General features: G+C 44.5%; 1 protein-coding gene across 3 annotated transcripts in view; it reads right to left on the reverse strand.

Moving 5' to 3' along the window:
* Nucleotides 1-8,212: 8,212 nt before the first annotated feature.
* LOC125704421 (uncharacterized) overlaps nt 8,213-24,407 on the reverse strand; it is a 63,914-nt gene continuing 47,719 nt past the window's right edge. Inside the window, exons 10-18 of one of the 3 annotated variants that reach the window (XM_048969959.1) lie at nt 23,345-23,455; nt 22,851-22,928; nt 22,098-22,178; nt 14,447-14,533; nt 12,727-12,819; nt 10,132-10,218; nt 9,804-9,896; nt 8,823-8,918; nt 8,213-8,241 (exon numbers count right to left, since the gene is read on the reverse strand). In XM_048969959.1, coding sequence (XP_048825916.1) covers nt 8,219-8,241; nt 8,823-8,918; nt 9,804-9,896; nt 10,132-10,218; nt 12,727-12,819; nt 14,447-14,533; nt 22,098-22,178; nt 22,851-22,928; nt 23,345-23,455 — 749 coding nt within the window. In that variant the 3' untranslated portion in view covers nt 8,213-8,218. Of the gene's footprint in view, nt 8,242-8,822; nt 8,919-9,803; nt 9,897-10,131; nt 10,231-12,726; nt 12,820-14,446; nt 14,534-22,097; nt 22,179-22,850; nt 22,929-23,344; nt 23,456-24,407 lie in introns of all 3 variants that reach the window. The other 2 variants (XM_048969958.1, XM_048969960.1) reach the window with 2 other exon arrangements.

Here is a 24,407-nt window from a genome sequence, read left to right on the forward strand (position 1 = left end):
AGTCTACAGACTGAGTTAAAAAATGGTATTAGACGAGCTAAAAGAAATGTCGAAAGGATGGTTGCATTGGAAGCTAAGGATGACATTAAAAGTTTCTTTCAGTATTTTAACTCTAAAAGAGCTCTAAAACCTGAAATTACTAATCTGCAGGATAGTAAGGGTCTTATAATAGTAAACGACATTGATATAGTAAATGAATTCAATAATAGTTTTGCACGGGTATTCACTGTTGAGGACCTTAGTAATCTACCAGTTATTACCTATCCAGCATCGTCTATAGCTAATATATATATAACTGAAGCAGATGTTTTGCAAAGCCTAGCTAAGCTCAAAATAAATAAATCACAGGGCCCTGATGGCATCTTACCTATAGTGTTGAAAGAGATGAGGGACATTATTTGTCGACCCCTAACTTTACTGTTTCAAAAATCCTTATCTGAAGGTGTGGTACCTTCTGATTGGAAGCACGCCTTCATAATGCCCATTTTCAAAAAAGGGGATAGAAGTAATTTGTCTAACTATAGGCCAATCAGTCTAACTTGTATAACTGGTAAAGTTATGGAGGCTATAATCAAAGAGAAAATGGTAGATTACCTGGGCTCCAATAACATTTTGCGGGATAGCCAGTATGGATTTAGGAGAGGTAGATCCTGTTTAACAAATCTGTTGGAGTTTTTTGAGGAAGCTACTCGGGAAGTTGATGATAAGAAGGCCTATGATGTCATCTACTTAGATTTCCAAAAGGCTTTTGATGTTGTCCCCCACAAGAGGCTCCTACTTAAACTCAAAGCGACAGGTATTTTAGGTACCGTAGCGACCTGGATTGATAACTGGTTAACAGATAGGAAACAGCGAGTAGTTATAAGAGGCACAATGTCACAGTGGGCCTGCGTTCATAGTGGGGTACCGCAGGGTTCGATTTTAGGACCACTATTGTTCCTAATTTACATAAATAATATGGATACCAATATATACAGTAAACTGGTGAAATTTGCAGATGACACCAAGGTGGGTGGTGTAGCAGATACTGAATTAGCGGCTCAGCAGCTACAGCGGGATCTTGATTTAATTAGTGACTGGGCCGATACCTGGCAGATGAAATTTAACGTTGATAAATGTAAGGTACTCCATCTAGGGAGCAGAAATATAAAGTACAGGTATTTCATGGGTCTCACTGAAATAAAGGTAGCTGATCATGAGAAAGACCTTGGTGTGTATGTTGATGCTTCCATGTCCCATTCTCGCCAGTGTGGGGAAGTAATAAAAAAGGCCAATAGGATGTTGGGGTATATCTCCAGGTCTGTGGAGTTTAAGTCAAGGGAGGTAATGCTAAGATTATACAATTCCTTGGTGAGACCTCACCTAGAATATTGTGTGCAGGTTTGGTCACCATATCTTAAAAAGGACATTGTGGCCTTAGAAAAGGTGCAGCGTAGGGCCACAAAAATGATTCCTGGTCTTAGAGGAATGTCATACGAGAAAAGGTTACTTGAGCTAAATCTATTCAGTCTCAAGCAAAGGAGACTGAGGGGGGACATGATCCAGGTATATAAGATTCTAACAGGTTTGGATGCTGTTCAACCAAATAGTTACTTCAGCATTAGTTTAAATACACGAACTCGTGGCCATAGGTGGAAATTAGCGGGAGAACATTTCAAGCTGGATTTAAGGAAGCACTTCTTTATACAGCGTGTAGTCAGAGTATGGAATAGCCTTCCTGATAATGTAGTGCAAGCTGAATCCTTGGGTTCCTTTAAATCAGAGCTAGATAAGATTTTAACGACTCTGAGCTATTAGTTTAGTTCTCCCCAAGCGAGCTTGATGGGCCGAATGGCCTCCTCTCGTTTGTATAGTTCTTATGTTCTTATGTTCTTATAATGCAGAGGCGATGTGGGAGGCGGGACAGGAAGGGATGAGTCCAAATGCTCACTGTCCGTATTGCCCTCCCAAAGAGACACAATTCCATCCTCCTTTATTATCCCCAGTTCAGTGTCAGACTTTTCAAGAAGTACAGAACGCTCGAACTGATGTTAACTAGGATATCCCCCACTTGCGCCTACTGATGACGTCACACACCACTTTGGAAAATTATCTCTTGGCAACTGCATCAATTAGAACACTTCCAAAATAAAAATAATACAATTAAATTAGAATATATTCCCTACTGGACTTAAATCTTTTTCTTTCCTAATGAAATATAGATAAGGGCATAAATTATTGGGTCACAACATCCCGACACTGTGATCCTTACTAACCCACTAACTGCAATGAAGAATCACTTGCTCAGCAAAATTCCGCCGTGACTCTCGTTACACAAGCTACCACATATCTAGAACAGAAAGGGCCGATGTCACAAGCCAAATATGTTGTGTATGACTCAGATGCACATACGGCTTTAGCACTGTGTTGCTGAAGGTAGAAGGAATAGATGTAGAGTTTCTGGTTGGTTCAGGAGCAGTAAATTGTACAATGACGACGGCTGAGTACGACTGGCCATCCAAACTCAGCGGAAGGTTCCTGAACACTGTGGACGCTTCAGGCCAAATTATAACACAAAAGTTCAGAAACCTTTGAGATGTGTTCTGAATCCGGATACTAAATTCAAATCCTCATTTCTGCTGTCGCAATGCTGTCCCATAAATTTATTGGCACAAGATTTGATGTGCAAATTGGCACACCCCTGTGGGATCGCGAGTGACGAGATTGAGCGAATTGGACATGAGCGAGCCTGGCAGTTTCACTTTGGTGAAACGTGATCCTTTGCCCTTAGGTATGTGTATGAGTGGAGACTCATACCTACAGCTCTGTGTTCAGTGAATGACTCACTGATAAACCAGGCAGAGATACATGCACACAATGCCCTATATATGAGCTCGAGTGATTTACACTGTACCTCACTGTTTCTCTAGTTCAGCTCAACACTTATGTCTCCATCTGATACCCTGACCAACATAATGCACACTTACAGGGAAGGAGGAAGAGCACAAGGGACACAGATCTGCTACAGACACAATTATGTATAATAATCTGAGGGAAGCCGGTCAGACTGATGTAGAGAAACAGGCCCCAGGACACCAAGCAGAGGGGCAGATGTATCCTGGACACCTACCTGGTCTGGATCAGGATCTTGGGGTCTCTGAAGATGGGCGAGCGCTTCTTTTATTCTAAGGAAAAGACAACACAGTTTACAGCTTTTAACTTTACTCGATTAAACTAGATTACTCAATTATTAAAAAGCACTAATTCAAAATTTCCTTCCCTATTACTCAGAAATATAGCTGAAGGAAGGCGGCACACAGCAGATGGGGGAACAAAGAAGGAGGTGAGAGCATCAGGTGTGTGGAAGCTCTTCACATTAAAAGGGAATGAAAAGAGCAGCTGTCTGTCAGTATTGCAAAGCAGAACTTAAATATCACTACAGCAGAACTGCAATTAGAATACATCTTAAAAGAAGACATTCAGCTTAACATTGTACTGTTTGATGTTTTTGTGATATTTAGGAGTTGAATATTAACTATACAGGGGGCGGCATGGTGGTGCAGTGGTTAGCACTGTTGCCTCACACCTCTGGAACCCGGGTTCGAGTCTCCGCCTGGGTCACATGTGTGTGGAGTTTGCATGTTCTCCCCATGTCGTCGTGGGGTTTCCTCCGAGTACTCCGGTTTCCGGAGAGCAAGGTGAGAGCAAGCTGGCCATGAAGGGCAGCCACCCTTAACAGCACCCAGGGAGCTGGGGGTTAAGGACCGTGCTAAAGAACCCGCAGATGTACTGAGTTCAAACTGATGACCATTTAATCACAGACACACAGGCTTAGCCCACTGAGCCACACACTGCCCCCCCTCCCCCCCAATGTTAAAAAGGAATCATCATTAAAATCGCAAAGCTTAAGTTTTGTTTCCTATGACTGAGTAAAAACATTTTAGCTCAACTTGCTAATGGTTTGAACTCAGCAGAATATTGAGGTCCTTGTTGTGTGACAAATGCATGTGCATGAAACACCATGTCGATATTAACACATTGTGTATGCCTGGGGGAGGGGGGGCACAGTGGGTAGTGCTGTCACTGCACACCACAGCTTTGTGTGTCTGGAGTTTGCATGTTCTCCCTGTGTGTGTGTGTGGAGTTTGCATGTTCACCCTGTGTGTGTGTGTGGAGTTTGCATGTTCACCCGGTGTGTGTGTGTGGAGTTTGCATGTTCTCCCCATGTTGTCCTCAGGTTTCCCCCCACAGTCCAAAAACATGCTGAGGATAATTGGAGTTACCAGATTGCCCATGGGTGTGTGTCTGTGTGAGGTTGCTTGGTAGATTACTTGGTTATTGAGAATCAACAGTGGCAGCCCTAATACAGTTATTACAACAGAGCTTTGTCACATTTTATGTGATGATACTTAATTTGCCTTCATTTGTCCCTCAATAAGCAGACTTTTGTGTTTAAAGTGTTAAGTTATAACTAAAATCATGTTATAATGAATCATAATAAATTAACAAATAATGGCTGCGTGAGGGGGCGGCATGGTGGTGCAGTGGTTAGCACTGCTGCCTCACACCTCTGGGACCCGGGTTCGAGTCTCCGCCTGGGTCACATGTGTGTGGAGTTTGCATGTTCTCCCCCTGTTGTCGTGGGGTTTCCTCCGGGTACTCCGGTTTCCCCCCACAGTCCAAAAACATGCTGAGGCTGTTTGGCGTCGCTAAATTGCCCATAGGTGTGCATGTGTGAGTGAATGGTGTGTGAGTGTGCCCTGCGATGGGCTGGCCCCCCATCCTGGGTTGTTCCCTGCCTCGTGCCCATTGCTTCTGGGATAGGCTCCAGACCCCCCGCGACCCAATAGGATAAGCGGTTTGGAAAATGGATGGATGGATGGATGGCTGTGTGAGTTGATATGGAATGGTGAGTTCAGGAGAGGACAGCATAGAGCCTATGAAGAGCTATAAAGCCATAAATTACATTATATTACACAGAAATACATTTCTGGATCGAGAAGAAGTGCTGCATCTGGCAATATTACAATACAAATAGTTTGTCTCTTTTGTTCCCATAATATATGCAGCATGGTGACTCAGTGGGTAACACTGGCACCTCACACCCCCCGGCTTGGGCTCTGTGTAGTTTATATGGTGACTCAGTGGGTGACACTGGCACCTCACACCCCCCGGTTTGGGCTCTGTGTAGTTTACATGGTGACTCAGTGGGTAAGACTGACACCTCACACCCCCCGGTTTGGGCTCTGCGTAGTTTGCATGGTGAATCAGTGGGTAACACTGGCACCTCACACCTCCTGACTTGGGCTCTGTGTAGTTTACATGGTGACTCAGTGGGTAACACTGGCACCTCACACAACCCGGCTTGGGCTCTGCGTAGTTTGCATGGTGAATCAGTGGGTAACACTGGCACCTCACACCTCCTGACTTGGGCTCTGTGTAGTTTACATGGTGACTCAGTGGGTAACACTGGCACCTCACACCTCCCGGCTTGGGCTCTGTGCAGTTTGCATGGTGACTCAGTGGGTAACACTGGCACCTCACACCCCCCGGCTTGGGCTCTGTGTAGTTTGCATGGTGACTCAGTGGGTAACACTGGCACCTCACACCCCCCGGCTTGGGCTCTGTGTAGTTTGCATGGTGACTCAGTGGGTAACACTGGCACCTCACACCCCCCGGCTTGGGCTCTGTGTAGTTTGCATGGTGACCCAGTGGGTAACACTGGCACCTCACGCCTCCCGGCTTGGGGTCTGTGTAGTTTACATGGTGACCCAGTGGGTAACACTGGCACCTCACGCCTCCCGGCTTGGGCTCTGTGTAGTTTACATGGTGACCCAGTGGGTAACACTGGCACCTCACACAACCCGGCTTGGGCTCTGCGTAGTTTGCATGGTGAATCAGTGGGTAACACTGGCACCTCACACCTCCTGACTTGGGCTCTGTGTAGTTTACATGGTGACTCAGTGGGTAACACTGGCACCTCACACCTCCCGGCTTGGGCTCTGTGCAGTTTGCATGGTGACTCAGTGGGTAACACTGGCACCTCACACCCCCCGGCTTGGGCTCTGTGTAGTTTGCATGGTGACTCAGTGGGTAACACTGGCACCTCACACCCCCCGGCTTGGGCTCTGTGTAGTTTGCATGGTGACTCAGTGGGTAACACTGGCACCTCACACCCCCCGGCTTGGGCTCTGTGTAGTTTGCATGGTGACCCAGTGGGTAACACTGGCACCTCACGCCTCCCGGCTTGGGGTCTGTGTAGTTTACATGGTGACCCAGTGGGTAACACTGGCACCTCACGCCTCCCGGCTTGGGCTCTGTGTAGTTTACATGGTGACCCAGTGGGTAACACTGGCACCTCACGCCCCCCGGCTTGGGCTCTGTGTAGTTTGCATGGTGACTCAGTGGGTAACACTGGCACCTCACGCCTCCTGGCTTGGGGTCTGTGTAGTTTACATGGTGACCCAGTGGGTAACACTGGTACCTCACGCCTCCCGGCTTGGGCTCTGTGTAGTTTGCATGGTGACCCAGTGGGTAACACTGGCACCTCACACCCCCCGGCTTGGGCTCTGTGTAGTTTACATGGTGACCCAGTGGGTAACACTGGTACCTCACACCCCCCGGCTTGGGCTCTGTGTAGTTTGCATGGTGACTCAGTGGGTGACACTGGCACCTCACACCCCCCGGCTTGGGCTCTGTGTAGTTTGCATGGTGACTCAGTGGGTGACACTGGCACCTCACGCCTCCCGGCTTGGGCTCTGTGTAGTTTACATGGTGACTCAGTGGGTGACACTGGCACCTCACACCCCCCGGCTTGGGCACTGTGTAGTTTGCATGGTGACTCAGTGGGTGACACTGGCACCTCACGCCCCCCGGCTTGGGCTCTGTGTCGTTTACATGGTGACTCAGTGGGTAACACTGGCACCTCACGCCCCCCGGCTTGGGCACTGTGTAGTTTGCATGGTGACTCAGTGGGTAACACTGGCACCTCACGCCCCCCGGCTTGGGCACTGTGTAGTTTGCATGGTGACTCAGTGGGTAACACTGGCACCTCACACCCCCCGGCTTGGGCTCTGTGTAGTTTACATGGTGACTCAGTGGGTGACACTGGCACCTCACACCCCCCGGCTTGGGCTCTGTGTAGTTTGCATGGTGACTCAGTGGGTGACACTGGCACCTCACGCCTCCCGGCTTGGGCTCTGTGTAGTTTGCATGGTGACTCAGTGGGTGACACTGGCACCTCACGCCCCCCGGCTTGGGCACTGTGTAGTTTGCATGGTGACTCAGTGGGTGACACTGGCACCTCACGCCCCCCGGCTTGGGCTCTGTGTCGTTTACATGGTGACTCAGTGGGTAACACTGGCACCTCACGCCCCCCGGCTTGGGCACTGTGTAGTTTGCATGGTGACTCAGTGGGTAACACTGGCACCTCACGCCCCCCGGCTTGGGCACTGTGTAGTTTGCATGGTGACTCAGTGGGTAACACTGGCACCTCACGCCCCCCGGCTTGGGCTCTGTGTAGTTTGCATGGTGACTCAGTGGGTAACACTGGTACCTCACACCCCCCCGCTTGGGCTCTGTGTAGTTTGCATGGTGACTCAGTGGGTAACACTGGCACCTCACACCCCCCGGCTTGGGCACTGTGTAGTTTGCATGGTGACTCAGTGGGTAACACTGGCACCTCACACCCCCCGGCTTGGGCTCTGTGTAGTTTGCATGGTGACTCAGTGGGTAACACTGGCACCTCACACCCCCCGGCTTGGGCACTGTGTAGTTTGCATGGTGACTCAGTGGGTAACACTGGCACCTCACACCCCCCGGCTTGGGCACTGTGTAGTTTGCATGGTGACTCAGTGGGTAACACTGGCACCTCACACCCCCCGGCTTGGGCACTGTGTAGTTTGCATGGTGACTCAGTGGGTAACACTGGCACCTCACACCCCCCGGCTTGGGCTCTGTGTAGTTTACATGCTCTCTCCATGTTCCCCCAGATAATCCAGTTTCCTCCCAGTCCCACATTATGAGGTTGGACCAACTGGCATCTCTAAATGTCCCATCACATGTGAATTTGTGTTTGCTCTGTGATGGACTGGCATCCTGCCCCGGGTGCCCCCTGCCTTGTGCCCCGTGCTTCCTGTGACGGGTGCCAGGTTCACCATGGATGGACAGACGGACAGATTTCATTCTTATTACATTCTTATTATAAATAATACATGTTATTACACTTAAAAAGGTCTACTCACGTTCTTTTTTTTGACAAATCTACAAATACAAAAGAACAGTGATTCAATTGATTGCTTTTGAGCATCATAAAGCATCATAAGAGCATCATAGAGACAGACCAAAAATCCTCAAAAGGATTAAATCAGCAGTGTTATGAAATGTTATATCCTGAGTCACACAATGTGCCAAACAACACAATGTTTATAAATGAAATATTAATCTAGGTTAAATCCCGGGTATGTAGGTCAGATAAAATTTCACTTGAAGTATTTTCTTTTCTTTGTTTTGTACTGCAAAATTTTCAGAGGTGGCAATTTCAGGTCCAGAAAGTAAAAATACAGACCATGATTTACTCTCAACCAACCAGTTGAGCATAAAGAGTAACATCCATCCATCCATCCATCCATCCATCCATTTTCCAAACCGCTTATCCTACTGGGTCGTGAGGGGGGGTCCGGAGCCTATCCCGGAATCAATGGGCACGAGGCATAAAGAGTAACAGTCACAGAGTATTCAACTGGTTGGTTGAAAGTAAATCATGGTGCCAACATGCTGGAAAACTCCCAGTAACATATTCAGCCTTTATGGAAAGTTATGCATCATATCTCTGTTATACTTACAGTATGCAGACATCTGTATAACAAACCAGCTAAAGAGGAAGACAGACCCAGAAATCAGGACAATCAGCCGTAGATCCAGTGGCTGTTTTCCTGTCTCTGAAATGACATCATCACAAAAATTACTGAGGTCAGTAACTGAGCAGTAAGTGACACACAGGGTGACAACCGGCGTGACCCTGAAAAGGGGGACAGCTGTGTGCAAGAAGGGGGACTGAGGCTCAAAAACGAGGAGACTCATGGAAAGCTGTTTAGTGGGGGGGGGGTATTGGATCGGCTTCCATAGTATGTGTGAGGGGTTGTTTCAAGCTTTATGTGTGACTGGGGTAGGGGAGAGTGGCGCTAGTTGTTGATGGGGAGATGGGTGAGGGGGGGGAGAGAACAAGAGCGCTAACAGGAGGATAATAATAATTGCTACTTTGTTGATCCCTGTGGAGAAATTGTCTTTACGCTTCCCTCCACTTGCTCTTTGTGGAGTAAGCTGTCCGCGAAGGCCAGCCACCTGTGGCAGCACCCAGGGAGCTGGGGGTTAAGAGCCTTGCTCAAGGACCCGCAGATGTGCTGAGGGTGGGTTTGAACTGGCGACCTTGTGATTACAGGCACTCAGGCTTAGTCCACTGAGCCACACGCTGCCGAAAAGGAGGATAAGGGGGGTAAAAGGAGGATAAGGGGGCTAAAAGGAGGACACCCAACAGCAGTGCATAGGGGGGGCTGGAAAACCGCACAGTCTGGATGAAATCTGAATGAATGTCACCCTAGTGCAGTGGTTCTCAAACTCGGTCCTCGGGATCCACTGCCCTGCTTGTTTTCCAGCTATCCCTGCCCCACACACTGCTGATTACCTGGATCAGGTGTGTTCAGTCAATCAGAAGCTGAAAGACAGCTGGGACTTGTGTGTGGGGCAGGGAATTCAGCTGCACTCTTAAGTTTACATAGTAACACTAAATATGCAGGAGAAACATCTTAAAGTTTTAGTGTATTTACCTGCTTTGAGCTTTAATGCTACAGCCAGGGCAGCAGAATTCAGGAGAGGGAGACCAAAAGCCCCTGAGAAATATACATATTTACGGGGTTTGGCTGAAAGGTAGAGAGAAAAGCATTAGTCACACGGCTACATACATACATTCAAACAGCCATGCGTATATCATTTGGTTTTTCATAATTTAAACATTTAGTTTATTCATTGATATTGATTTTATAAGTGCAACTGATTTATCAAATACAAGAAAAAAAAATAAAATCTTTGACTTGACGCATAAAAACATCTGAAAGTTTAAGCTTAAAAAAGTGTGAAAAAACAACTGGTTTGTACCAAGGTGCTCGTCCCGATTCCAGTCATCATTGTTTGTGACAATCAGAATGTAGATGAACACAAACTCGCAGATCTTTACAGGTCGTCCTGTGGTCTGAACTATGGGGTGACAACAGAGGTTATTAATGATGTGAGCAAGCTGCTGTTCCTCTAACATCAGTAAATACATGGACATGTATAAACAGAACAAAATTCATAACAAAACCACAACATTTGAATCAGATGAGCTTTATACTTAAAATTATTTTTTTATTGGCTGTTCCTTAATCATTAATAAATTGTTACTAATTATTATAATTATTAAGGAATATATTAATGAATAGAAAGATTCATTCAGAAACATTTATAAATGCATCAGAATCATATCTTGCTCCTGGTATTTATAAAACAGCTTGTAAATCACTTGCAAATATAAAACAATGGGTTAGTAAACAGTAACTCTGAACTGAGATATAGTTGAGCATTTGCAAGCTCTTTAGTAAATACTTCATAAGAAAGGAGTAAGATAATACATTTGTAAATTTGATTTTAAGTTAATCTTTTTATTTACTAATTTATCAAATGATTCATAACACTTTATTAACAGCTATGGATCAGACCATTAAGGCTCAGGTGAGATTAAAAAGTCTTGGACTGACTGTGTTGTTTTTTAGCTGCAAGTGAGTTACAGGCTTGTTAGCAGTGGCGGCTGGTCCATAGGGGGCGCTCGGGCAGATGTGGGGGGGAATATAAAATTTATAAAAATAAAAAATATATATATATATATTTTTTTATCAATGTCAGTTTTACTTTAGTGTGTGCCTACATGCAATCTGAATTATTTAAACAACATTAATTTCCACAAACTGACTCTCATTCAACAGTGAATTTCCACCGACAGATTTCCGCCAATCATTTCTCTTCTTGGACGCTCATCAAAGCGCTCCAGAAGTGCAGCGAAATAGCCAATCGTGTACGGTTGCTGGGCAAATATCATAAAGATTTTGCCTATCAGCATCGCCGAATTAAATGGTTTTGGCACTGGAAATTTCGCCCCTGCTACAGAAAATGCGGGAAAGTTTTGGATCGCTCTCAGGTCAGTCAGTCAGTCAGTCAGAGAGAGATAATGGCATCGACGACAGTTGAGGAGCAGCTCCCAGCAAGTTCGGTGAGATCGTTATTGAATTACCCTTTTGCGAGAAGGACAATGGTGGAAAAAATCCACATTAAGGAGCTGGGACCCGACAAGCCTGAAATAAGTTCCATCCATCCATCCATTTTCCAAACCGCTTATCCTACTGGGTAGCGGGGGGTCTGGAGCCTATCCCGGAAGCAATGGGCACGAGGCAGGGAACAACCCTGGATAGGGGGCCAGCCCATCGCAGGGCACACTCACGCACCATTCACTCACACATGCACACCTATGGGCAATTTAGTAACTCCAACTAGCCTCAGCATATTTTTGGACTGTGAGGGGAAACCGGAGTACCCAGAGGAAACCCCACGACGACATGGGGAGAACATGCAAACTCCACACACATGTGACCCAGGCGGAGACTTGAACCCGGGTCCCAGAGGTGTGAGGCGACAGTGCTAACCACTGCACCACCATGCCACCCCCAAGTTCCATCCATAGATTTTCTATTGGGTTCAGGTCTGGAGACTGGCTAGGCCACCCCAGGACCTTAAAATGTTTCTTACGGAGCCACTCCTTAGTTGCCCTGGTTGTGTGTTTTGGGTCATTGTCATGCTGGAAGACCCAGCCACAACCCATATCCAGTGCTCTCACTGAGGGAAGGAGGTTGTTGTAGAGTGTTGTAGAGTGTAAACTGCAGTGAGCAGCACTGAGGGAAACTCTCTGGGCAGGTAGAATGGTGGCACTTGATCTTCAGGAATGAGCAGGACTTGCAAACCGCTTCCACATCGGGGCACCAGTTGCTGTTGATAAAGAAGCACAAAGCGCCTCCCTTTGTCTTGCCAGTGCTGTCTGTGGAGTCTGAGTGGTATACAGTGAAGGCCGGGGCTGTACAGCACTGTGCAGAGGGTTTGGTTACTGCCAGGTCTCAGTGAAGCAGAACACACTGCAGTCCTGAAGGTCCCTTTGAGAGCTGATGCTGCAGTGTAGCTCCTCCAGCTCGTTTCTCAGAGGCTGGAGGTTCTCCAGGAGAACAGTGGGGGTGGGAGGCTGGGATGAACGCTGTCACAGCCTGGTGAGCACGCCGCCCCACAGCCCCCTCCTCCACTGGGTCTGACCACAGTCGGTGTTGTTTGGTCTGCTCGTAGTGTTTCGAACAGTTTTGTCAGGTAAATCAGGAATGGTAGGTTAGCAGGAACATCATGCTTAATGTCCAGCAGAGTGTGGAGGTCATAGACAATAAAACGTCAAACTACACTGATATAAATATGCTAAAAAAAAACAACAAAAACAGACAATGGGGGGAGAGCAGTTCGTAGCGTGTAGCTATGGGACGGTGGCATCTTGGAAGATGTAATACATTTATAAATTTGATTGTAAGTGAATCATTTTATTTACTAACATATTACCAAATGATTAGTGACAGCTTATTAATTGTTAAGGAGCAGATCATAAAGTACAGTGTTACTAGTTTTTCTTACCTTTGTCATTGTCTAAAACCGGAATTAGATACAGGAGACCTAATATTAGGTGCAGTGAGAATAAAATCCCCAAAAGGATTTTCTGAGCCAGATCTAAAAAACATCAAAATGTGAAAAACAACAGATTAAATACATATAACATAAAACAGGCCTTTATTAAATATCTTCTCCATTTTTTGCTAAAACATCTTTGAATCGGGATCTCAGAGGAGATGGGAAAACAATGGAAATATCAGTATATTAATACTAAGGCCCTAATAAGCAGCCCCCCCCCCCACCCCGCCATTGGCTCCATAACAGCTCTGACCTTCCTTGGACACCCCCTGACCTGTGTGCAGTGGGATACTGGGCCATTCTTCAGAAAGAAAAGCCCCCAATTCTGTGGAGCATTAAGGAGGTGGGAATCGACTTCACACACTGTGCTCCAGAACTTCCCATTAAGCTTTAATGGTGTTTGGATCTGGTGGCTGGGAGGCCAAGGAAGGTATCTGACATCATCCTGGTGCTCATGAAACCTCTCCTGAATGTGTTTAGCAGGGTGTATGGGGGCATTATCATCGTGGAATAAGGGAACATCATGAGGGATCAGTGTCTGAGCCACAAGGAGCAGCTGCTCTTGTAAAAAGCCCTCATGTTCCTCATGCAGAGCATCATCACACCTAATGACTCCCACAAGATGGCTGCCCACACCAACAGGCACTGTGGGCCAATGGCGTCCTTTGGCTTTATCCAAATGTAACCCATCCAGATGTAGGAAAAGGGTGGCAGATGGATCATCAGACCATGTTACTCTTTCCCATTGTTCAGGGCTCCATGTTCTGTGCTCCTTACACCAGGTTATGTGTCTCTGTTCACTGGCCTTGGATAGAAGCGCTTTCTGAATTGCAGCCCTGCCATGAATCCCAGCTTTGTGAGGTTCATGATTTACAGATCTTATTGAGACTATTAGCTGTACTTTTGTGACGTTTAGCAGCCACCCTGTCTGTCTGTCCCTGACTGTGAGCTTTGACCTGTGACCCCTGTTCCTCTTTGCCCATGCAGGCTGCCTGTGTCTGGCCTGTGCTGTCGTGATTTATCAGACTGTCCCCCTTGATGATTAATTTTGCTGTTTCTGTGACTGATGCACCGGCTATTTGGCCCATTAGGGACAGTGTTAGTTGCCTCACTTTGCTCAGAAAACTATATCAAGTATAATATCTGTAATATCCACTGCTGACTGATTCCTCTGGGGCCCAAATCGGTTTTCCTGTTATTTTCTCCACCCCATGTATGTCTTAACTAAACTACTGAGTAAAAATTGGGAAACATGAGTCAAGTTAAAAAAATTTATTAAAGTTACTAATACTCTGTGAGTTGTATTTCATTAATATTCCCCAAATTAAGACTTATTCGGTAAGACTGTGTACCATAGAAATCTATTGCTATGGAAACAAATACATATTAGCAGAGTGATAACGAAAGAAATGATCCACTAATGTTACTTTTCCTTAGACTGCATCCTAAAAGAACAACTAAACATTCATAAAAACACGTGAGAAACCAAACTGATGAAATTATATGATTAATAAGATATAATACATCTGCACTGAAAGCCAGTTATAGACAAACAAGCAGATAAGCACCAGACTGAGGGGAATATAATGAGTTACACTGAACTCTGATATTTTTTAGTGTTTGTGCAGAATTATCGCATTATTGCAGGTCAATACCAAATACTTACAGAAATGTCTGAATGAGCGCAGAAATATCTTGGCAATAAAGCACGCACATATTCCCAAACAAGCGACTATAATCGGGATTAAATATCCTGAAATGAGAAAACAAACGTTACTGTACATTAATCCCCACCTTGGTTCCATATTCACACATTCAGTTATAGCTATGAATATAAACTTAAACATGGTTAATGTCTGAGTTTCACATGTTTAAAGCTGTTTTACACCCAACACATTATCTCTCCTTATGCTCTCTTTATCAAAGCACCATGTACCAGGGGTTGCATGACTTAAGGTCTTTTAAAGTCGAGATTTATGTAACTAAAGTTGAGTCCATATTGACTAATCGCTGCATGATGACATCATTAGTAAAACCTCAGGAGAAGGGAAGGCTTTGCAACAAGCTGAAATCTGTATTGACAAAGACCAGAGTTCGGTTATGTGTTTGTGGTGTTTTCTGTGTCCTCCGGTTTCCCCCCCACAGTCCAATAACATGAGTCCCTTTGGCATATCGTCTTGGGTTATTCCCTGCCATTGTTTCTGGGACTGGCTCTAGACCCCTGTGGCATATGCTGACAACAGGCTGCAATTCAGCAGCACCAATTTATGCAGCAGTAACACTCATATGCAATAACTTCCGTTAAAGTGCGAAAGAAGAAAGATTGAAATTTCAGTACGATAAAACTCACAGGAGATCCAGCCATTAGACCTGCTCCTTGCTGTCACACTTTCTCATTGAAGTTCAGGGGGGAGATTCCACAAAGAAGGATTAATGTAAGGCAAGTGTAAGGATTGTCCAGTGGGGATGTCACTCACCTCCCTTCCTATTGGACAGTTTTCACATTTGGATTAAGATATCCAGTTAACTGGGAAATCCGGCTTTGTGGAATACCCCCCAGGAACCTAGGGCCTCATTTAAAAATAAAATTCCTAAATTCTTGCAGGAGACATAATCTTTCTATGAAAACTCACCCTTCGTATGTAAAGTAGAAGTTAAATTTATAAAACCTTGCATAAACCACAATGCATTTTACGGGTTATAAATCCCACATATCATAGAAACATTTGCACACCTAAGAGACTGTCCCATTCCCACCCACTAATCACCCTACACTGGCAATGCAAATTAGCCACGTGTATGTAAACATGCACATTTTACATTTGCAGTGCAATTTCAGAGACAATGGAGCCAAAAACAAGAGGGAAAAAACGAATTTCTCAGAACGCGAAGTGCAGACTTTTTAGGGTCCAAAGTAGAGCAACGGCAAAGCTTTTTATCTGGCAGTGAGCCTCCATCTGCCAGTGTGACTGAAAAGTGGGATGGCAGCATGTGGCAGCTGCTGTCAGTGCGGCCAGTTCAACAAGGCAGACAAAGGAAGAAATTTATATGGCCGGATTTAAACTGCTTTGAACCGTGTTCCTCTTCTCTGTGTGCTTTGTGAGATGAGGTGCCCCTTCACGTTCACGAGGGTTAGGGGCAGAAGATCCCAGTGAATATGGTAATTCGTGAATAATACTTGGGCGTCCCTAACCTCAACCCATAACAGCCTGTGAGCCTGGGTAGGTTTCTCACAACACTAAGTAGTTCATTATCTAGCACTTAAGATAATTAATTAGCGAGTGTTTCTCAAATCCCTTCGTAACTAAAGTATTTTGTTATCTTGCTTATAAAGTTATGAGTACTTCAACCTAGGGGTGTGTCACGATCCTGGGCGTGTGAAGCATCGATCGTGCGGGCAGGCGTGCAAAGACTAGGCGAGACAGGCGAAATCGGGCAAACTACGGGTTTAATTAGGGAATAGGGACCATAGAACAACACGAAATCACACCATAACCACAATGACGGACAGGGGAAACAGGTCAGACAAGGACTTAAGTAAGACAAGACGAAGCATGGAAATCAGACAACGCTGGAGACAATCAGGGTAGCACACGTGGGTAATCAGGGGGCGTGGCACACATGAGGAGCCGACGAGCCGGGCATGACAGGGTGGCATGATACCACTTTTTTATGTTCGATACCAATATTGTAAATTTGGATATATCTGCCGATACCGATACAAATCTGATATACTTTCTGTCTCTATTTTTAAACAACAAAACATAAAATTATACGTTGGAAATAAATATCAGGATGCAATTTGCAAACTTTAACACTCAGCTATAAAAATATAATTATAAAATCATGAAACAAACATTATACTCATAACAAGGAATAAAAACATTGCAAAAAACGTGACTCAGTTCAGCAACACTGCATTTTTAATTTAAACTTTATGACATTTAGCAGCATTTCACCGGTCGGCACCATTGAAACATCCATCCTAAAATTCTATTTGCAACTTTATGCAAAAGCTGAGCATCTAAAGAAAGATTCAAAATGAAGTTCAAAGTGCAACTTTCTGCAAGGGTGCGAAAACTAAGACTAAGACTAAAAATAAAGGAACTGCAATTTCAGCATGAAATACTGTGTATATTCAATCACAAATTAAACCACATTTAAAAATTTGCTTAATTTTTTTGTTTTGATGTTTTTGCGTCGTGTTACATGTAGACGTGCTCTGAGCTTTGAGGGCCACCGTAATTTGCAGTTCAATTTCATATGCAAGTCCTGAATGCTTAAAATGCCCCACAAATTTTCTCCCACTGGCAACAGTGTCACTTACACTTTATTGCGATAGCAGCCCCTCCTGCATCACCAGCTATAGCGAGTGTGCAAAACAGCTCACTAAACACTACCTCCACCTGCTTCTACAAAGACTGCAAATCATTGTGCTGCTAGTTGTTTCCAGCATAAAATCACGGTTGCCATCTCTGGTCAGCTGTGTGTGAGATTTTCAGTTCAAGAAAAGTTGCATTCACAGGTATGTAAGAGTTTTATTATCTTGTAAAAGGTCTGTAGGGTTTGCAAACTGCCCAATGCGTTTGATGTAGCTAATTTTAGGTTTATAATGGAATAATATAGATTTGCTGCAAGATTTTTTTGCGTGAGTGTAAGAGTCTGAAAGCATGATTATCACTCCAGATGCGTGAGAATTTGCAACCCTGGTAAAATAATTGCATATTGCAGATGTGTTTGTTAGATTGCTTTACAAGCATGCAGGTTGCATTTGTTATCGTCACCCTCTTATCTGATGTTCTTATACTCCTCCTACTACAAAGGGTATGCACTAGAGGTGCAATGGTACAGGTATCCCACAGTACGGTCCACACCTTGGTTTTTGGGTCATTGTTTAGGTACATGTTTTGTGCGTTAAGAGAACAATGTTTTTTCTCCCAAAATTATGTCTTCATTTTGCTTGTCAGTAAAAACTGCATTTCACAGTGAACAAATTCCAGTATCACTACTGTACTGAATAATAAATCACCTTTATTTCAAGTTAAGTTACTAAACACAATATTTTCAAATGGTGAAAAGCCTTTTATTAATTTATAAAATATGTATAAAATTAAACCATACAAAATGTAAACAAAAAACACTTTAAAAAATGTTAAAGTGCCTCTTAGCCTTGACTACTGGTACATAATACAGTAGTATAAAAAGAGAAGTAAACAATTTCAAAAGGAAAAGTGCTGCCATATGCAATCTGGAGGAAACATAAATTCAGAAATTGTTAGTGCTTTGCCCATTTAAAAGAATAGTTCTGTTTAAGCTACATTCAGGATTTAAAGTGTGATATCAATTAGCCATTATGGGCATTGCTATTTATTCCTCTGCTATTGTGAGATTCTTCTGTAAGTAGAGAAACCTGTCAACACTGTCAGCTCCAAGGTGAGACCACTGCATGGGATGTTTTCTTGTGTTTATCTATTTATCTATTATAAGTGGCACGGTAAGTCTGTTCAAAGGCATTTTCCATAGACAGTTGTTGTTTTGCTGCGGTTAGCTTTAGCTCGGTTAGCTCGACTGTCCTGTGTTCAGGAAGCGTTACATCAGGATGCTTACACTGGAGATGCTCGGTCATATTGCTTGTGTTTCCCTTTGAGTATGGAACATGTTTCAAGCAGCGTTTGCAGACAGTGACGTTTCTGTTAACCGTTTTCACTCCCTCATTGTCGTATTCAACAGAGAAACCGAAATGATCCCACACCGGAGATTTGAATGAAGCCGGTTCTTCTTCGAACCTTTGTCTCTGAGCTCCTCCGCTGGTGCTCGCCATGCCTGTTTGTTTTCTCTTTCCCCCCGCGTCTGTGCACAAGCTGCACAGCCTCAGCTCCAGTTACAACAGCGTGGGGAAGGGGGGGGACGAGTGAGTGGGGGCACAGCAATAACTGGACAGTAACTCGCGGGGGGGGGCTTTCCCCCATTGGCAGTAGCCTGTTAAGCAGTAATTACCGATTTCAAAATGAATCGCAAAACCGAAATCCCGCGGTGCATGACGCGTACTTGACCGTGCAGGGCGGAATGAACGGTTTTTATTGGCTGTTCCTTAATCATTAATAAACTGATACTAATTATTATAATCCATCCGTCCGTTTTCCAAACCGCTTATCCACCTGGGTCGCGGGGGGTCCGTAGCCTATCCCGGAAGCAATGGGCACGAGGCAAGGAACAACCCAGGATGGGGGGCCAGCCCATCGCAGGGCACACTCACACACCATTCACTCACACAGGCACACCTACGGGCAATTTAGCAACTCCAATTAGCCTCAGCATGTTTTTGTACTGTGGGGGGAAACGGGAGTACCCGGAGGAAACCCCACGACGACATGGGGAGAATATGCAAACTCCACACACATGTGACCCAGGCAGAGACTCTAACCCGGGTCCTACAGGTGTGAGGCAACAGTGCTAACCACTGCACCACCATGCCGCCCCCATCAAAATAATTAATTCAATTATATTTTATTTATAGGACTGGCAACATGTTTATAATTCATTTTAAAATCTGGCCAGCAGATCGATCTTTCCATTTCTATAGAATACAACATGTAACGATATTCCCCAAATAAAAGCTGGAGAGTTTCACTGGTAATATTATACAAAAGTATATTGTTTACTTTTACTTTGTTTGCTTATGTCAAAATGTAAAGAAACAAGCACAAAAGGTATCCATTAACGCATCAAATGTAATAGTAACCTGTACATTTTCTACAGGTGCACAATTGAGAGCTTGCTGATTTATAGTACGATATAGGAGCTCAGCATGGGAGCTCAGCATTACAGTACGGTATGGGAGCACAGCGTTACAGTATGGAATGGGGGCTCAGCATTACGGTACGGTATGGGAGCACAGCGTTACAGTACGGTATGGGAGCACAGCATTACGGTACGGTATGGGAGCACAGCATTACGGTACGATATGGGAGCACAGCATTACAGTACGGTATGGGGGCTCAGCATTACGGTATGGTATGGGAGCACAGCATTACAGTACAGTATGGGAGCTCAGCATTACAGTACGGTATGGGAGCTCGGCATTACGGTACGGTATGGGAGCACAGCATTACAGTACGGTATGGGGGCTCAGCATTACGGTATGGTATGGGAGCACAGCATTACAGTACAGTATGGGAGCTCAGCATTACAGTACGGTATGGGAGCTCGGCATTACGGTATGGTATGGGAGCTCGGCATTACAGTACGATATGGGGGCTCAGCATTACAGTACGGTATGGGGGCTCAGCATTACAGTACGGTATGGGGGCTCAGCATTACAGTACGGTATGGGAGCTCGGCATTACGGTACGATATGGGAGCACAGCATTACAGTACGGTATGGGAGCTCGGCATTACGGTATGATATGGGAGCACAGCATTACAGTACGGTATGGGAGCTCGGCATTACGGTATGATATGGGAGCACAGCATTACAGTACGGTATGGGAGCTCAGCATTACAGTACGGTATGGGAGCTCGGCATTACGGTATAATATGGGAGCACAGCATTACAGTACAGTATGGGAGCTTGGCATTACGGTATGATATGGGAGCACAGCATTACAGTACAGTATGGGAGCTTGGCATTACGGTATGATATGGGAGCACAGCATTACAGTACAGTATGGGAGCTCTGCATTACGGTATGATATGGGAGCACAGCATTACAGTACAGTATGGGAGCTCGGCATTACGGTATGATATGGGAGCACAGCATTACAGTACGGTATGGGGGCTCGGCATTACGGTATGATATGGGAGCACAGCATTACAGTACGGTATGGGAGCTCAGCATTACAGTACGGTATGGGAGCTCGGCATTACAGTACGGTATGGGAGCTCGGCATTACAGTACGATATGGGAGTACAGCATTACAGTACGGTATGGGAGCTCGGCATTACAGTACGGTATGGGAGCTCGGCATTATGGTATGATATGGGAGCACAGCATTACGGTGCGGTATGGGAGCTCAGCATTACAGTACGGTATGGGAGCTCAGCATTACAGTACGGTATGGGAGCTCAGCATTACAGTACGGTATGGGAGCTCGGCATTACAGTATGATATGGGAGCACGGCATTACAGTACGGTATGGGAGCTCAGCATTACAGTACGGTATGGGAGCACAGCATTACAGTACGGTATGGGAGCTCAGCATTACAGTATGGTATGGGGGCTCAGCATTACGGTATGATATGGGAGCACAGCATTACAGTACGGTATGGGAGCTCAGCATTACGGTATGATATGGGAGCTCACCATTACAGTACGGTATGGGAGCTCAGCATTACAGTACGGTATGGGAGCTCAGCATTACAGTATGGTATGGGAGCTCAGCATTACGGTACGGTATGGGAGCACAGCATTACAGTATGGTATGGGAGCACAGCATTACAGTACTGTATGGGAGCTCGGCATTACGGTATGATATGGGAGCACAGCATTACAGTATGGTATGGGAGCTCGGCATTACAGTATGGTATGGGAGCACAGGTCACCCCCCAGCTAAACATACACATTCATAAGTTAGGGAACGTCTTCATTTTCTCCAATGCTGAGAGACTTGTTTTCTTATTTTTCTTGTCCAACGCCTTTCATTGTAACGCTGACCCTCTGTTAACATACACATGACTGAACTGAATACTGAGGAGCTCAGCTTTTGCTCCACTGCTTCCATCTCTTTTCCCCGCACTTCCGCGTACCTGGTGTTCTCTGTGCCGTTAATGTAGTTACTGTTATATATAATCACGTGTTTAGTGACTAGTCGATGTTAAGCTTAGAGTTTTCGCAGAGCAGTAAAGTCGACTTGTCGGCTAATCTGGGCAACTCCTGAAATGTACACAGTCCCAGTCACATGACCATCACAATTACATAGACTAGTAACAATAAAGGAAACACTGTCAGACACCCTATTCTACTATGAATACAGGTAATTATTATCCATCCACCCCCCTGCTGTCCAGGACCCACAGAGAAGTCAGATATAAAGGGTCTGGACCAATCAGGGATCAGTCCCCGTTCTCTGCAAGTGAAACATACATAAACTCCAAGGGAAAAACACAGTCATTTAAATGCTTTTTTCCATATGTGGTATATTATGTGATCTGGTGGTTTATGAATAAAAGTTTACATATATCCCACCTCCCATTTATGTTTGGTGTGGTTCCACTGCCCAAGTGGTAAAGTTTTGCATAATAGTGAGAATTTAGAGAACGAATTAAATACATTTACTGGAGGTATCACACAACCTGCATTTAATTAAAGGAAAACTTACGAAGTAAAAAGGTGTCTTGTACCCAGGCAATAAGCTGGATATGAAGAGTCAGGATCTGCATATTAAACATCACGGTTAGACCTGTAAGTGTAAAACAGACCAAATTAAACACAGCACACTGTTCCTGAAATTGCAAATCAGAATTTTATGGCTGAAGTCCAAAGACAACCTGGCTGTAGGACCTGAATCACTTCAGTAAAAACATCTTGCCATCTCAATGGGTTAATTTTAATTTTAATTTGATCTTTTCCTCTGAGCTCGGTAATCAGTACTTAGTAAACAAACTACCTGGGAGAACTGAAAGCAAGACCTAGATTTCAAATCCCAGAATTTTTTTTTTTTTTTGGGGAGGGGGGTGTGGCAGCTAAGCATTCAAAATGATTATACTGTCATTAAACAAAATATATTATTATTTACCTAATATAATTAAAGGACTTAATTATTTGTCTCTTCATACATGATGTGTTTTAAAGAGGACTGGCATCATCCACAGGATTCACTAGGACAAAATTTCCTTCCAAAGAAAATTCCCTGTGATGCACTGGGATACCTCTGCCTGTGCTTCCTGGAAGGGGCTCCGAGCTTCTCCGTAAGATTATGTGGTTAGGAAAATGATCAGGGTTCACAAGCTTGTTACAATTAGTACATTGTAAATAAGAAATAACTCTATAACTAATCCTGGTGCAGGATTCCTGAAATAACAGGGATGTGAACAGCAAACAGATGTGAGTATCACCTAGAGAATATACTTACTGCGGAAAAAGTAAAATAATGTATAAAATCCAGCTCCCGCCATTAGGGATCGAATCATAAGAATCCCAAACCCAACAACTGAAATGAAGTACAAACATCATTAGCCATGAAATTTGTGCCAAAGACGTAAGAACAAAGATGTGCTGAGTGGCCCTGTCTTTAAAACCCTGCACAGCACTGTCACCAGGTGGTTCTGTGTTTGAATCCCATTGCGGTACTGAAAGAACATCCCAGGTTAAGAGGCAGATTAAAATGTGCTGTTAATGGTGTTTGGCTGGGACATGATATAAAACATCCCATAATATTTATACATTAGTAATGAAGAACTGATCTTTAAAAATGGTCAAGCTTCACAACATTTGGCATTTAATTACATACAGTATGAAATGAACTCAGTTCTCATCCACTATTTATGATAAATCAATGGCAAAAGTAAATGTAATAAACTAAAATAAACCAAAAAAAGTACATAAAAAATATGTTAATATTCTTACATGGGATTAAGAACGCAATCATCGGAACTATGAAAACAGTCAAAAACGGTCCAATGTCTGATATTTCTGCTCTTCCAAAAAAATAATTGGTAAGAAACACACCAACACCAACTGAAATGGGTAAGAATACTGAGTCATTATAAAATTCATGACAGACACACTCAGCGATCCTGTGATTAAAAGAGCACAGCCCTGTAACCTGGGGGTTCTGGGATTGAATCCTATTCGACACTGAGGCACTAAAGCTACATCCCAGGTTAAGAAGCAGGCTAATATCATTTACGCAAAGATAACGATGTTTCACTGGGCCATGCATACGCCATAATATATACAGTATATGGACAAAATTACTGGGACACACCTTTTAATCACTGAATTCAGGTGTTTCATTCAGACACATTTCCACAGGTGTAGAAAATCAAGCACCCAGGTATGCAGTCGGGTTTACAAACATTTGTGAGTGAATGGATCGTTCTGAAGAACTCAGTGAATTCAAGCATGATACTGTCATAAGATGCCACCTTTGGAATAAGTGGAATTTATTTTTGTGGAATTTCTTCTCTACTAGATATTGCACAGTCAACTGTAAGTGGTGTTATTTAAAAATGGAAGCGTCTAAGAACAACAGAAACTCAGCCATGAAGTGGCAGCCAGTGTAAAGTACCAAGGCGGGGTCACAGATTGTTGAAGCACATGGTGCGTAAACGTTGCCAACGCTCAGTTGACTCTCTAACTGCAGAGTTCCAAACTTCCTCTGGCATTAACCGCAGCACAAAACTGTTGCACCAGGAGCTTCATGGAATGAGATTCCATGGCCGAGCGGCTGCATACAAACCTTACATCACCAAATGCAATGTAAGTGTCATATGACAGTGTAAAACACGCCACAATTGGAATATGGAGCACTGGAAACGTGTTCTGAGGAGTGACGAATCACGCTTCTCTGTCTGGCAGTCTGATGGAAGAGTCTGGGTTTGGCAGATGACAGGAGAACATTACCTGCCTGACTGCATTGTGCCAACTGTACAGTTTGGTGGAGGAGGGATAATGGTATGGGGTTGTT

The sequence above is a fragment of the Brienomyrus brachyistius genome, chromosome 12 (assembly GCF_023856365.1).
Source record: "Brienomyrus brachyistius isolate T26 chromosome 12, BBRACH_0.4, whole genome shotgun sequence".
In the NCBI taxonomy this organism is placed as follows: domain Eukaryota; kingdom Metazoa; phylum Chordata; class Actinopteri; order Osteoglossiformes; family Mormyridae; genus Brienomyrus; species Brienomyrus brachyistius.